The 13,627-nt window shown below is 65.3% G+C and overlaps 2 protein-coding genes across 3 annotated transcripts; one reads left to right on the top strand and one right to left on the bottom strand.

The window, feature by feature from the left end:
- Window positions 1–5,654: 5,654 nt before the first annotated feature.
- Window positions 5,655–10,297, top strand: HPCA (hippocalcin). 2 transcript variants are annotated; one of them, XM_074894472.1, is made up of 4 exons: window positions 5,655–5,973; window positions 8,139–8,609; window positions 9,288–9,393; window positions 9,698–10,297. In XM_074894472.1, exons 1-4 carry the CDS (start codon window positions 5,917–5,919, stop codon window positions 9,793–9,795), a joined length of 732 nt encoding a protein of 243 aa, XP_074750573.1. In that variant the 5' UTR covers window positions 5,655–5,916; the 3' UTR covers window positions 9,796–10,297. The 2 variants fall into 2 exon arrangements, with proteins under 2 accessions (XP_074750573.1, XP_074750574.1); XM_074894473.1 differs by lacking the exon at window positions 5,655–5,973 and adding an exon at window positions 6,378–6,653.
- Window positions 10,298–10,445: 148 nt separating this feature from the next.
- TMEM54 (transmembrane protein 54) lies at window positions 10,446–13,618 on the bottom strand. Its single transcript, XM_074894474.1, has 7 exons — window positions 13,559–13,618; window positions 12,598–13,087; window positions 11,795–11,988; window positions 11,352–11,411; window positions 11,031–11,201; window positions 10,841–10,966; window positions 10,446–10,685 (listed from the first exon to the last, which is right to left on the bottom strand). Exons 2-7 carry the CDS (start codon window positions 12,608–12,610, stop codon window positions 10,590–10,592), a joined length of 660 nt encoding a protein of 219 aa, XP_074750575.1. The 5' UTR covers window positions 12,611–13,087; window positions 13,559–13,618; the 3' UTR covers window positions 10,446–10,589.
- Between the last annotated feature and the right edge of the window lie 9 nt (window positions 13,619–13,627).

Here is a 13,627-nt window from a genome sequence, read left to right as displayed (position 1 = left end):
CGGCTCCAAGGCAAGCGCAGCCGAACCGGCCTCAGCTGCCGGCAGAAACGCAAAGCCAAGGTCGTGCCTCCACGCTGCCAGCAGCGGCGTTTCCCTGCCTCCGTACAGGGAGTCCCAAATCCCCCGGCAGCCACGAGATGGAGGGATTGTCACATAAAACCAGTAACTCCCCGCAGCTGGGCTGCCTGGCCCGGCCTCAGGAAGGTGCTGCCTGGGCTGGACCCGTCCTGGACCGACAACGACCCCCGGCCGGGCCCCAGCACACGGGACGGCCAGTGTTTTGCCCCAGTTGCTCCTGGCAGGTGGGAGAGGACGGGTCCTTGTCACCACGCTACCTCCCAGGCTCCCACAAGAGGGTTTTTGATGCATTCTGGTATTTTTCCAGAGGCTGAACACAATTAACATCATAATTCCCTGGTTTTAACTTTTCCCCTTTCCAAAAAAAGGGGAAACATTTGCTCTTTTCCAGCCCTGTGACATCTGCCATCCTCAGCAGGTTCCCCGGGACATCACCACTGCACTGAGGTCCCCGCGGGGGGCTCAGGTCCCGGCTGCCCCTGGGTGCATGTCCCTTCCCTGTCCCTTCTCCTTTCCCACCACTGCCAAGGCCTTTTGGGGTGTCCTGACCCCCCCAGTCCCCTCTGGGCTCCCATTGCCTCCCTGTGCAGTGTGGAGCCTCCTCCACCTCCCCAGCCCGTACCAGCACATCACTATTCAAGTCACGCGACGCCCATCGCGCGTCCCCGATGTGCCAATTAAGTCACAGCCTTAATTACGCACTTAGGCTCGCCAGTCGCTCGTCTTCCTTCTCGCATCACCAGACGGACACCTGGGAGGCTGCCAGCCACCCCCCTCCTTGTACCCAGTCCCCATTTTCTCCCACTTCACCCCAAATATGCTGGGCTGGGCTCTGGCAGGAGTCAAGCACCCAGACCACACCCCTGTGACACGGAAAACTGTCCCAAAATCAGCGCTGGGGGACCATTGTGGGGGTCTCATTTTGGCCCGGGCTGCCTCCCCTGCAGCCCATGAGGGAAATGAATGTGGTGTGTGGAGACGCTCCGGATGTCCCCCAAGAGGGACAGTCCCAGCCCTGGGGTCTCCAAGGGTTGACGGTGGGACAGTGGGATGTTGGCAGATCTGGGGGACCCTCTGCTGTGGGTCCTCAGGAGATTCTGGCCCCCCTGAGCTGTACTTGTGCCCCAGGAGCTGCTCGGTCACCCCCAACCATCGCCTGCTCCTCCCTGTGGCACCCCAAGCCCTCAGGGTGAAGGCGCCCTGCACCCCATCACTGAGCTCACCCCGGAACTGCTCCGGGCCCCTGCCAACCCCCCCCTGGCCCCCAGGGGCTCCTGCTTGGATGCCAATACCCATGGGGGGATGCTGGGTGTTGGGGGGACACTGCCCTCTAGGGGGGCTCTACATGTCGGAGGGGACACTGCAGGGGTCACATGTGAAAGGGACCACAGCCAGGGGGGGCTGGGGACAGGGGAGAGCTGCACAGGGTGCTGCATGGGGAGCTGGAAGGTGGGGGGGCTGTGTGGGGGGTGCCAAGGCCTGGTGCTGGGCAGATGGAGCTGTGCAGGGTGCTGCGGGGTGCGGGGGGTGGTGTCTGGGTACAGAGGGTGCTGTGGGGGGCAGTGGGTGTTGTGCAGGATGCAGGGGGGATGGGGGGTGCTGGGTGCCAGGCTGGCAGGGTGTTGGGGGTGAAGGGGGTGCTGTCTGGGTGCCGGGGTGCTGGGTGACAGCCTGTCAGGGTGCTGGGGATGCTGGGGTGCGGGGTGCGGGCTGGCAGGGTGCTGTGTGGTGCGGTGGGTGCTGTCTGGGTGCCGGGGGTACCGGGACTCCGGGGGTGCTGGGTGCCAGGCTGGCAGGGTTCCGGGGGTTCAGGGGGTGCTGTCTGCGTGCAGGGGGTTCAGGGGGTGCGGGGGTTGCGGGGTGCCGGGCTGTGCCGGTCCCGGTGCCAGGCGCTGCCGAAGGTCGTTGCTGCCACCTGCCGACACCCCGCGACAGGCCCGGCCCCGCGCAACGCCGCGGGGGGGCCATAGTCAGGACCATCCCCCCCCACCAATCCCTCCGGGCCCCCCCGGGAGCGGACCCGCACCCCGGCCCCACGTCCAGACGCGTCCCGCGGGGTCCTGCCGCAGGGGGCTGGGGATGGCCCCCCCGGTTCGGTGCCCCCGGTTCGGAGCCCCCCAGTCGGTGCCCCCCACCCAGGGGTGTGTGTGTGTGTGTGTGTGTGTGTCCCGGACCCACTGTCCTGGCTGCCGCTGCCCCCACCGGGTCCCCGCGGCTCCTCGGTTACCCCATGAGACGGGCGAGATGCCGCGAGAGGGAGCTCGGGGCTCGCGTGTGACCGTGGCACTGGTGGCACTGGTGGCACTGGCGGTGGCATTTAACCCCTCCGTCCCTTGGGGAACGGCGGGGGACAAGGGTCAAGGCTGGGTCCGGATCCCTCTGGGCGCCCTCTCCCTCGCCCCAAAACCAGACCCCCCAGTCTCACCCGTGCCCACTTCAACGGGGCCGTGACTTCCCTGGGACAGCGGTGTCACCTCCGCAGCCCTTGAGCCCCATAGTGGGACACAGCAGGGACGAGCTGCAGCCCTCCAGCCAGCCCTGGGCACGTGCAGTGGCCTCAAATCCTCAGGCAGGACAAGCTGGAGCAGGCTCTGGCCATGGGCCCTCCCCGCCACGGCTCAGGGAGCTCTGTGACCCCCCGGACACAGTGACAAACTGCCTCTGTGGCAGCGAAACCCCTCAGGGTTTTGCTCTTCTGCAGACGCTGCCAGGGAAGGTGGCACCAAGAAAAAAACCTGGGCACCAAGATGCCCACAGCACATCTTCCCTCCCTGAGCTCTGCTGCAGCCACCCCCCCACGGCCATTTATACACATGCTTGTGCCCAAACTGCCCCAAAATACATCCCAGCTCTGTGTCACGGCGCTGCTGAACACACATGTCCAGGTGCCAACAGGCCTGTGTCCCACTTGGACCAGCACGTGTCCCCAGGAGCCCTGACCTTGGCTGCCTGGGCAAGGTGAGCCGTACGTGCTGCGGGGCGGCAGCGTGGGCATCATGGGGACGTGGGGACACGGGGACACGGGGACGTGGGATGGAACCGCTCTGTTATGAAACCTCCCTGCATCCCCGCGGTGCTCAGGCAAGATTTAGCAAGCGAGCGGCTCCTGATCCAGATGAGATCGGGCATCACAAAGGGCTTTGTATTCCAGGAAGCCTATTAGAGATTTAAATTATACAAATGGGCTTTTTACCAAAGATCCTCATTATCTGGGCATTTGCTTTTAATCCTCGGCTATTCCTGCAGCCCCTGCCCTGCGCCCCCGCTGCGGCACCGCTTACCTTCACTGTGTCCTCCGTGGGGCCGTGCAGGGCGTGGGGACAAGGGACAAGCTCTGGGGTCACTGTGGGCTGAAGGGGAGGGGGTCTGCAGGGTATCGGGGAGACCCTGGTTGGGTTTGGTGGTACAGCCAGGGCTGAGCCCCTCTTGCTTTGCCCTCTCCCCTCCCAGCTCGTCCCAGTACCCCAGCAGGCTGCGGGGACGATGTCTGTTTGTCTGCTGAGCATTAACCCTACTTAGGGCACGGGCGCGGGGCACCCACAGCCACTCTGGCGTGCCTGGGCTCCTCCTGTGCCACCCCGGCTGCACGGGCACACTTGAGGGTGCTCCCACGAGCACGTGGGGCCAGTGAGGGCGAGGCGGCTGGTGGCCAAATCACCAAAACCCCTGAACGACCTGCCGTGGTGTGCCCAGCCCTGGCACCCCCCCGAACTGTTGAGCCAACCCCAGCTTGGGGACAGCAGCCAGGGCCACGCCAAAGCTGACACCAACACACACTGCCAGTGTGCAGACGTGTGTGTGGTGGCCACAAGGACACGGTGATATGTCCCCCATCTCGAGAAGGTCTTCCCTGTAGCCCCATCCCACCCTGCCCTGCTGCAGAGAAGCCTCAGGGGCTTCATGGCTGCTATGGCAACGCAGGAAATTCCCGCAGAAATCCCTTCGAGGAGGAGGAGGAGAAGAAGGAGGAGGAAGAGGAGGAGGAATCTCCCAGCCAGGACATCGCCAACACCCCACATCTCTCCAGCAGCCATTTCAGCATCCTCCTGGCAGCATCTCTGCCGCAGGCTTGGCCACAAGGCTGGGGTGTGGGAGCCAGCCCTGGGCCAGCCCTGCTCCCCCAGGAGAGGGTCCTGCTCCCCGTGACACGGCTGTTCCCCTAGAATAGTGGGTGGGAGCATGAGCCGGTGTGCCTGGCCCCCCTGCAAGGAGCAAGGGGTGAAGGAGGGGGCTGCATGCTGAAAAAACTCCAGGTTTTGGGGTGGAGGGTGTGGGAGCCAGCGGGGATGGGCTGGGGGTCAGTTGCCCCCAGTTCCAGGGACCCTGTAAATCACTTAGTGTTTGATGGCAGAGCAGGGCCCTGCCCGCGCCCCCCACGCCCCGCATTATCCTCTCTCGCCTTCCTGCAATCCACTCCAGTGTGGGGGATTAGGTGGGTTTAGGGCCGGGTTTGAGTCAGAAATGGGATGCTTTCAAATCAGCCTGCGTCACTTGTGCCCTCTGACACTCATGCAGAGGGGGATTAAATTAGATATGAAGATTATCGGAGAGGAAATGGCACCCCCACCTTGGGGGCCCAACTCTTCTCCCCAGCCTCAGCACTGCTGCGGGGGGGGGCATCACCCAGCTCAGGGGGTGCCTGGCTCCAGCCCCCCGGGATGCCTTCAGCCCCAAGGGCACAAATATTTCCCTTTTCCTCATGTTTTTGCTCACCCCAAGGCCCCAGTTCCAGTCCCCACCCCATACCCCTCCCCAAACATCTTTCCTACATGGGATGGGGGGACACATGGCCGCAGCAGCTCCCGTCACCGGGTCCCTTGTTTCCAGCCCAATTCCATTCCCAAAACACCCCTTTGGGCTCGACTTTGGGCTCCTGTGCGAGACCCCTGCCCAGACCCCCCGGAGGGCTCCTGGTCCCACAGAGCCACTGGCCCCTCGGCCGGGCTGTGGCACGGACACGGCTGCTGCAACGTGGAGGGCGAGAAGGGATCGATGGGGAGATGGAGGAGGAGGAGGCTCAGCACCGAAAGGTGCAGGGGAAGGGCAGGAAGGAGCCTGTGCGGGTCTCTCTGCTCCTGCAGCAACAGGCAGGGACATTGTACCACCACGAGGCTGTTAAAAAAGGGGGAAAAACCCACAACGAGAGACCAATATTGCCTTTATTATTAATAACTGCTTGTTCCTGCCGTACAACGAGGTCCCCGTGGTCCTCATGGGCCAGCACCGAGGGCTGGGCTGGGTCCCCTCGCCGGCCCCGCAGTGGTTTGGGCGAGCGCTGCCCATCGGTGTTTCAAAGTGTGGCCTGTGGATTTTGGCCACTTTTGGGCTAGTCCCTGTCTCCTGCCCTGCTTCAGGTTGGCGTTTTAGGCCTGGAGGTGCCACGTCTCCCTCAACGGGCACCTGCAGCCCCTTGGCCTCACTGATCTCTGCACCCAGCAGATTTTGGGGTGAGTTAGCCTGGGTGTCTCAAGCAGTCCTTCCCCCCCAGCCCCTTCCCCGTTTCCCCCAGACCAGCGACAGGGCTGTGGGTTTAATCACTTTATGCGTGTTTATTTGTGTAATTCGGAGGAGAGTGCCTCTTCCTCCCATCTGCCCCTGCCATCTGCTCCCCGCGGCATTGCTGAACAATCCCGGGCTTTGCAAATGGATGGAGCTGGTGCAGGAACGCAGGAAAACCTGCTGGGAATGGCACCTCCTTAGAGCAAGCATCTGGCTCCACCGGAGCCTTTTCCCAGTGCTTGGAGCAGCTACAGAAAGCTGCTTTGCTCCAGCCCCTGGAGCGACCAAGGATGACACCACATCAACCCCCGGCTGCGTGCTGCGGACACTCAACACAAAATGTCCCCTTCTAGCCCCAAAATGCCTGGCCTGGCACTTTCTTGGGCTGGCGGGAAGGTGAGGGCTAAGCCCAGGAGCTGGGGGTGCCCAAGGCATGCACAGGGGGGTCCCCACGGCCCCTGGCTCACGCTGTCCCTGCAGGGACCACCCTGGCCCATGCCCTGGGCTCTTTCCGAGGGGACAGGATGGGGACAGGCGGGTGTGACAGCAGGGGTGGCACACGGAGAGCATGGTCCCCAGCTCAGTGCATGCACAGGGATGTGTGTGGGGGTGTTTACACCCCCCTTGGGCTTCCCCATCCCACCCACCCCGTGACAGGATGACACTCCACAGAGCCCTTGAAGATCCAACCAGGGGCATGTCATGTCCCCCCCAGCTCTGCAGGCATCCTGACACGCGGCGTGCTCCCAGTGCTCCCAGTGCCCCAAGACCTCCCCGTGCTCCCAGAGCTGCCCCAGCCCTTGCCAGTGCAAGAGGGGACCCCCCACTCCCCCCCACCCCGAGCCTCAGATCTCGGCTGCGGGGAGACGAGGGGTAGTTTCCCAGTGGGTGGGTGTGTGTGTGTGTGTGCGTGGGGCCCGGGGACGGGTGGAGGATCCCGGTGGGGGCTGCTACCGGTGCCTCCGGTCCCTCCCGGTGCCGGTGCCCCCCCCGCAGCCCGGCGCTGCGGCGGGCACAACCGGCGGGCGCTCCCGGGCTGCTTTGGCGCACGGCGGCGGCGGCTCGTCCCCGGGCAGGTAAGAGGCGGCGGGGAGAGGTGGGGGGGACACCCGGGGACGGGGGGGGGGACACCGGGAGCCACTGGGGGACCGGAGAGACCAGGGCGCCGGCACGGACCCAGCCCCCGGGCACGTCTCTCTCCGCCGGCGGCTGCAGAGCACCCCCCCTCACCCACCCCCGCCCCACCGCATCTTGCCGGGGGTGCCCTGCGCCCCCCTCCCGCCCCGCCACATCTTGCCGGGGGTGTCTGGTAACACCCCCCCCCTTGAGCGGATCTTTCCTTGGGTGTGTCCTCGGCAACCCCTCTCTCTCCGGGGGTGCCCGGTTTTGGGGGGGGAATCCCCTGTAGCCCCCCTGCCCTGGAAGCATCCTCCCTGGGGGTGCCCAATCACCCTTCCAGGGGTGACAGCTTTGGGGGGGGTCCTTGCAAACACCTCTCGGGGTGCTGAGCCCCCCACGGGCTCCCCTCTCAGCGGTGGGAGGTGCCCTGGGAAGTGGGGAGGGGGCACAGCCCCCCCGGGGCAGCGGGGCTGGGGGTCGTGCAAGCCCCGGGGGGCCCCGACTGGGATCCCTGAGTGGGGTGGGGACACACAGACCCTCTCCTGGGCTGCTGGGGTGGGGATGGACCTGGGGTGGGGGGTGATGGAGAAACACTGTGGGGTCTCAGCCTCCCTTTGACCGGGGGGGGGTCCAGCCCTACTGGGCTGCTTCTCTTGGGGAGTCCTGTTTGCCCTGTGATCCCGAAGGGTGGGGGGATTGGGGATGCTGAGCCCCCTCCCTGCATTGGGTAGGATGGCGGGTGCTCCAGGCACTGAAGCCCTCCACCCACCCAGGAAGCCCCCCGCGCCCATCCTCTCCCCACACAGGGGTCACAACACAGCCTGGGGTGGGGGCACTGGGTCAAGGTCCCCCCCGCGAGCCCCAGGCGTGGGGACCTGGGGTGTGTGGCCAGATGCTGGGCAACCACCCTGACCCCCTCCCGGCCTCTCCACGCTCCTCGGGGTGACCCTGGCGGGATGGGGTGTGCTGGGTCCCCCAAGGGTGTGGGCACTCTGAAGTGGGGAGGGGGCCCTGAGGAGAGTCCTGTGGCCCCCAGCCCTCCCCGGGGCTCCAGAGCCATCAAATATTAACGGAGGCAGCGGAGGAGCTGAAAATATCCCTCCCTCCAAGGGAGCTGACCCAGATCCGGCCAGCCCCAAAGCTGGGCTGGACCCAGACCCCCAGCCAGCACGCTGCCAGGGCCCAATCCGGCCCCTTCCCCTCCTCCAGGCTGCTCTGCCCTCCCGCTGCCAGCTAGGTATCGCCTATATATTATGCAAATGAGCTATAAGGGTTTATTACGCAAACGCGAGGGGGCTGGCGCTGCCCAAGGCTGGGTGGTCCCCGGGGCTGGCCCCGAGGGCTCAGAGAGGACAGCGGGGATGGAGGGGGGCGCATTGGTGTCCGCCCGGGTGTCCGGGGGCTGCCAGCGCGCGCTGCCCCATCCCTCTCCCCTCCTGTAGTGCAGAGGGACCCCCCCACCCCGAGCCGGGCCAGGCGCCTGCCCCGCTCCAGCACTTGTCCCCTCCCCGGGACGGCCGGTGCGTCCCAGCAGCATGGGGAAGCAGAATAGCAAACTGCGCCCCGAGATGCTCCAGGACCTGCGGGAAAACACCGAGTTCTCCGACCTGGAGCTGCAGGGCTGGTACAAGGGCTTCCTGAAGGACTGTCCCTCCGGCATCCTCAACGTGGAGGAGTTCAAGAAGATCTACGCCAACTTCTTCCCCTACGGTGACGCCTCCAAGTTCGCCGAGCACGTCTTCCGCACCTTCGACACCAACGGTGACGGCACCATCGACTTCCGAGAGTTCATCATCGCCCTGAGCGTCACCTCCCGCGGGAAGCTGGAGCAGAAGCTCATGTGGGCCTTCAGCATGTACGACCTGGACGGCAACGGCTACATCAGCCGGGAGGAAATGCTGGAGATCGTGCAGGTACCGGGCTCCCTTGCGCCGCTGCAACTCCTAGTCTGTGGTCCTGCATCACCCTGGTGTGACGGTGGCCGTCCTCTCCCGGGTTGGGGACACGCACCCTGCGTTACCCCTGGCACAGGGCTTGGCAGTTCCCAGGACAGAGCCTGTTGCTGTCTGCGGAGCCGCTCGCCGAGCTCTGTGGCTGCAGGGATCAGTCTACCCTGGGGCATCCCCTGCTCCTTCCCTGTCCTGGGGACACCCCCTTGTCCTGGGGCGCGTCCCGCTGGCCCCACTCACTGTGCTCCTGGGGAGGGCTGGGTGCATGCAGCCATCCCCGAGCACCCCGGGCCAGAGGGATGCGTGGTCGGCAGAGCGACGGGAGATGTTCTCCTTGCCCAGACCCCAGCTGGGTGGCATCGGCAGCGGCAGGGTGACTCGTGAGGCCATTGTGGTGACATCTCAGCAGGCATCTCCTCCCACCTGCCTCCTGCCGCCGCGTTCTTCCCGCAGGGCTGCCGCTTGCATCCCCCCTGGCTGTGCCGGGAGCTAAAGCTCCCCGGAGCCTGAGCGCACGGGGAGGGTGTTAAACACCAGCCCTGTTCCCAGGGCAGCGAAGCCCAGAGCTCTGTCCCCCATTTTGGGTGAGCGATGGCAGGCGCCCGCCTTGCACCCACCCTCATCCCCATCTCCCTCTCCCAGGCCATCTACAAAATGGTCTCCTCCGTGATGAACATGCCCGAAGATGAATCAACTCCAGAGAAAAGAACGGAAAAAATCTTCCGACAGATGGATACTAATAACGATGGTAAATGAGAGGAGATGGAGGGGATTAAGGGAAAGGTCTCATGGCTAAATCCGGGGGTCTTAGAAGGAGCCGCACGTACGCTGATTAAATGGCTCATGTCCGCTGGGGTGGCCGGGGGGGAGCCCCAGCAGCCGGAGGGGCTCAGCGTGTCCCGCACCCCGGGGAGCGGAGCCCAGGGGTGCTCATCCCGGGTGGGTGGGTGGGTGTCTGCGGTGCGTGCCGGGAGGTCTCCGGTCCCGTGAGCGCACCCAGGAGGGGTGGTGGCCACCAGGCTGAGCCGTGTCCCCCGCCTCGTCCTCTGCAGGCAAGCTCTCGCTGGAGGAGTTCATCAAAGGTGCCAAGAGCGACCCGTCCATCGTGCGCCTGCTGCAGTGTGACCCCAGCGGCGCCGTGCAGCTCTGAGCCCCGCGGACCCCCACAGCCCCCCCATGGCCCCACAGCACCCCTTGACCCTGCAGCCGGCCACTGCTGCTGTCCCTTGCCCAGCCCCTGTGGTCCCCACTGCCGTGTCCCCACGGCCCCTTGCGGGGGGAGAGCTGGAGCCTGGTGGAGGCTGGGGCAAGGGGGAGCCCGGGGGGACAGTCCCCATTGCTGGGGGGCTCCTGCACTGTCTCGACTGGGGGAAGGACGGAGGCAGGGTCTGCCCCGAGCGAGGACGGTCCCCCTCAGCACCGGGGGCTCGGAGCAGGGGGACAACTCAGCCCGGCAAAGCCACTGCTGCATCTCCAGTGGGCACGGGGACACGGCCCAGGGGACAAAGACCCGGTGGCTCGGGGGCCTCCCAGCACCCCCCACGCATGCACACACTGCCACGGCCATGGGGTCGGGCCAGCCCCTTCCCCACAGCCGGCGCAGGGGTGGGGGCCACGGGGAGGGGCCGCGCTTCTGGTCTTTTAATACCTGCAGAATAAAGTTTGTGTCAGTGCAGTCAGTGGTGGGAAAGGGGCCATCGATGCTGAGGGGGCAGTTCCTCCCTGCAGGGTCTGGATCCAGCCCAGTCGCCTCCCTCGCTGCAGCCCCTGGCGACCCAAGACCATGGGGATGGGCTCATGTGCCTTGGCTGGTGGCATCCAGGGGACATGTCCACCTGATAAGCAGCCTGGGGGGCAGCTGGGTCCCACTGTGGGGCTGTGCGTGCGCTGGGATGGGGCAGGGATGCCTGGGGCACATCCACGGGATCAGCCCTCGGGCCCTGCTCAGAGCCAGGCTGTTTCCATGCTGTCCAGCCGCAGCAGGCCCAGGCACTGCCCGGGGGGATCGGGGCTCTCCGCAGGCGCTGCCTGCAAGGAGACCTGCAAACCAGAGAGGGTGATGAGAAAGAGACTGGGGGGACGAGAGCTTCGGGGCGGCAAGTCTTACTCCCGTCCCGGAGTCCCTCAGCCCAGCCAGGTCCATCCCAGCCCAGCATGGGAACGGGTCAGTGCTGAGCCCGGGGATTGGGAGTCACCTTCCTCCGGTGCACCCTGCGGCAGCAGCGGCCGAGGCCGATGATGAGCAGGAGGCAGCGGATGCCGAAGACGATCTCCATCAAGTCAAGCAGGAGGGAGATGACCCAGAGGGACAACGTGGAGCTCTGCGGGGACACAGGATGTCAGGTCCCCAATGCTTCACCCAGCCCCAGCCCACAGTGGACTCACATAGACACGGGTGGGATCAAAAGGGCACTCGCGGGAGGTGGGGACGGTGCAGGGGGCCAGCAGTGCCCGGCCCTGGCTGCCCAGTGTCAGCCCGATGGAGACGGCCAGCCCCAGCAGGCAGGACAGGCAGCCCAGGGTGCTGCAGGCAGTCAGGGTGAAAACTCCCCATTTCTGCAGGAGGGGAGAGAAGAGGCAGCACGGTGAGCCCAGGGCTGTGCACGGCCGGGTTCCTTCCCCGAGCGAGGGGAGGTGGCGGCTGCGCACGCTCCGTGGGATGGCTGCAGCCTGCCGGGTGCTGCGCGAGGGGCTGCGGGTGCTTACGAGGGCGGCGGGGGCGAGGTAGCGGGACAGCATGATGGCAGCTATTCCACAGGCGATGGTCTGTGAGGAAGCGCGGGGACATCAGCCCCAGGGACATTGGACCCCGTTCCCTGTTGACATTGTCCCTGAAAGCTCATCCGGCCAGTTCAGCATCACGGCGGGCCAGTGTTTTGTCTCCCCCAACCTCCACCCAGTAACAAGTCCCTGTGCATTTAACCCCCCTGGTTTTGGGGTGGAATGGCTTATTTAGAGCAGGGAAGGAGAGACAGAGCGGCGTCCATCCTACATCCCACTTCCTGCCCACCCTGCATCCACACCACACCCATCCCGCATCCTCCTGCATCCCACCTCCTGCCCACCCCGCATACATCTGCATCCACCCCAGATGCCCCCCACACCCCACCGCGTCCCCCCGCACCCCCCTACCCTGCACCCCGCGGTACCAGCAGCGCCGAGATGACGGAGGCGGTGTTGGCGATGGCGTACTGCAGGGACATGGCGTCCCAGGGGTTGACCACAAAGCGGAGGACGATGCCGTGGACGAGGGCGCCGGTGATGAAGTTGAGGTGCCCGATGATGAGGAGGATGAGGCCCGTTTTCATGAGGACCCTTTGGTGGCTGCCGGGATCGAGGTGGCCTGAGATGGAAGGGAGAGGAGGGCTGGGCAAGGAGGCTGCACGGTGTGGGGTGGCCAGCACTGAGCCATCCCTCCTGCCCTTACACCATGCTCAGCACAGTCACGGAGCATTTGGGGACACCCCAGAGGACGTGCCCCATGCTGGCTGAGGGACAAGCAGGAGGTGACGGGGTGGCAGCCGCGGGCAGCCCAGGTATGCAAACCACTGCTCCAGTCGGCTCTGCTGGGACTGGGGCGGCAGCGCGGGGCCAGCAGCTGCGGAGACGGGAGACCCTGATGGGACGAGGAAGGGCCGGGGCTCCCCAGAGCGATGAGGAAGCTCTGGGGGGAGCAGCTGCCTGTAAACGGCAGCTCCAGCGCTGGGTTTTGGCACCTGAGTGGCCACAGCAGCAGCTGGGCTGTTCCCCCATCAGGACCCACCCCAGGGCTGCTCTCCTCATGCACCCACCATCACCCAGATGCTCTGTCCAGCTCCGACCCTGAGCCCATCCAAGCCCCTCGGCTTCCCTCCCTCGCTGCCTCCGTTTTCTTGCAGGAGGGCAGTGCTGGAGCCGCAGGCAGGGCCGGGCCACCCTCCCATTGCAATCCCCACGCCAGACCCAGACTCACCCACTTGACACATCTTCACCGGGCCGGGATCAGGCCACCAGAGCCCCTCGATGTCCCCAGGTTGGCAGCTGGGACCTGCGTGTCCGTGCTGGGACCAGGCCCAGGCCACCAGAGCTGCTCACCTGCTGCACCCCACTGCTACTCCAATTCCTGTCGGACCAGCTCCCCGGGATGGACAGAGGGGTAACTCCACCTTCGCCTGCCTCCGCTGAGGGGAACCACAACCCCGTCCCCACCCCTGCGCTCCCCTTGCTGCCGAGGCGGGGCACGCCGTGCTGATACACCACATCCACTTCTCCATCCATCTGTGCCCTCTCCACCTCCCCAGCACGCTCAGGTCAGTCCACCCTAAAGCGATGGCAGCAGGCTGGGATCTGGCCAGGCAGGTCCAAGGCCACGGGCTGAGGGTCTGGGATGGGGCAGCGCCTCGGAGGCGGATGCTGCTGGACCAAGGGGCAGAGGTGAGCACTGTCAGGTACCAGGGATCAACCTGCAGAGAGAGGGAAAAGCAGAGGGGTCAGGGGAGCCCTCCCTTGCTCAGAGATCCTCGCTAAGCAACACTCTGAAAAGACATGAGGCATCAACAATTTAATTCCAGGGACAACAACACAGCCCTGGCTCCTAGGGCTTGGTCCAGGGCTGGCTCCTGGCCTCTCACCAGAATAATAATGTCCCACCTGAGCCCCCAGGCCAACCCTTGGCCCCCTCAGATCCCTCACACCTCGCAACACCGGGAAGTTGGCTCAGCACAGCGTTAATCCCCATCCTTCCCCCCCCCGCCGTAACCTGTGCAGCGAGCACAGGGAACAGTCCCAGCCCCGCCACAGCTTCAGGACAAAGCAGGTCCAGCCCCCGCAGCCACAGGTGACACACACCCCGTCCCCACGGCCACTGCAGGCAGAACAAGGCTGTCACACCCCACTTTCTGGCAGAAGAGGAGATGCCCCCCGTTCCCCCACACCTTGGGCTCGGGCGGTGTTCACAAACGCTTGAGCAAAGGGCAAAGGCAGCCGGAAGATTTCACCATATA

Source organism: Strix uralensis, chromosome 25 (genome assembly GCF_047716275.1).
Source record: "Strix uralensis isolate ZFMK-TIS-50842 chromosome 25, bStrUra1, whole genome shotgun sequence".
Taxonomy (NCBI): Eukaryota; Metazoa; Chordata; class Aves; order Strigiformes; family Strigidae; genus Strix; species Strix uralensis.
Note: the sequence above shows the minus strand (reverse complement) of the source record. Positions and strands in the feature narration are given on the sequence as shown.

What these genes read in the sequence shown, in the direction of transcription:
- HPCA (XM_074894472.1), top strand. Translation starts at nt 5,917, where the DNA reads ATGTCCCCTTCTAGCCCCAAAATGCCTGGCCTGGCACTTTCTTGGGCT. An exon ending in AAATGCTGGAGATCGTGCAG is followed by an intron (nt 8,610 to 9,287) that starts GTACCGGGCTCC and finishes TCCCTCTCCCAG; the next exon opens with GCCATCTACAAAATGGTCTC. An exon ending in GATGGATACTAATAACGATG is followed by an intron (nt 9,394 to 9,697) that starts GTAAATGAGAGG and finishes CGTCCTCTGCAG; the next exon opens with GCAAGCTCTCGCTGGAGGAG.
- TMEM54 (XM_074894474.1), bottom strand. An exon ending in ACCTCGCCCCCGCCGCCCTC is followed by an intron (nt 11,202 to 11,351) that starts GTAAGCACCCGC and finishes CCCCTCCTGCAG; the next exon opens with AAATGGGGAGTTTTCACCCT. An exon ending in GCAGGGTGCACCGGAGGAAG is followed by an intron (nt 10,686 to 10,840) that starts GTGACTCCCAAT and finishes TCTGGTTTGCAG; the next exon opens with GTCTCCTTGCAGGCAGCGCC.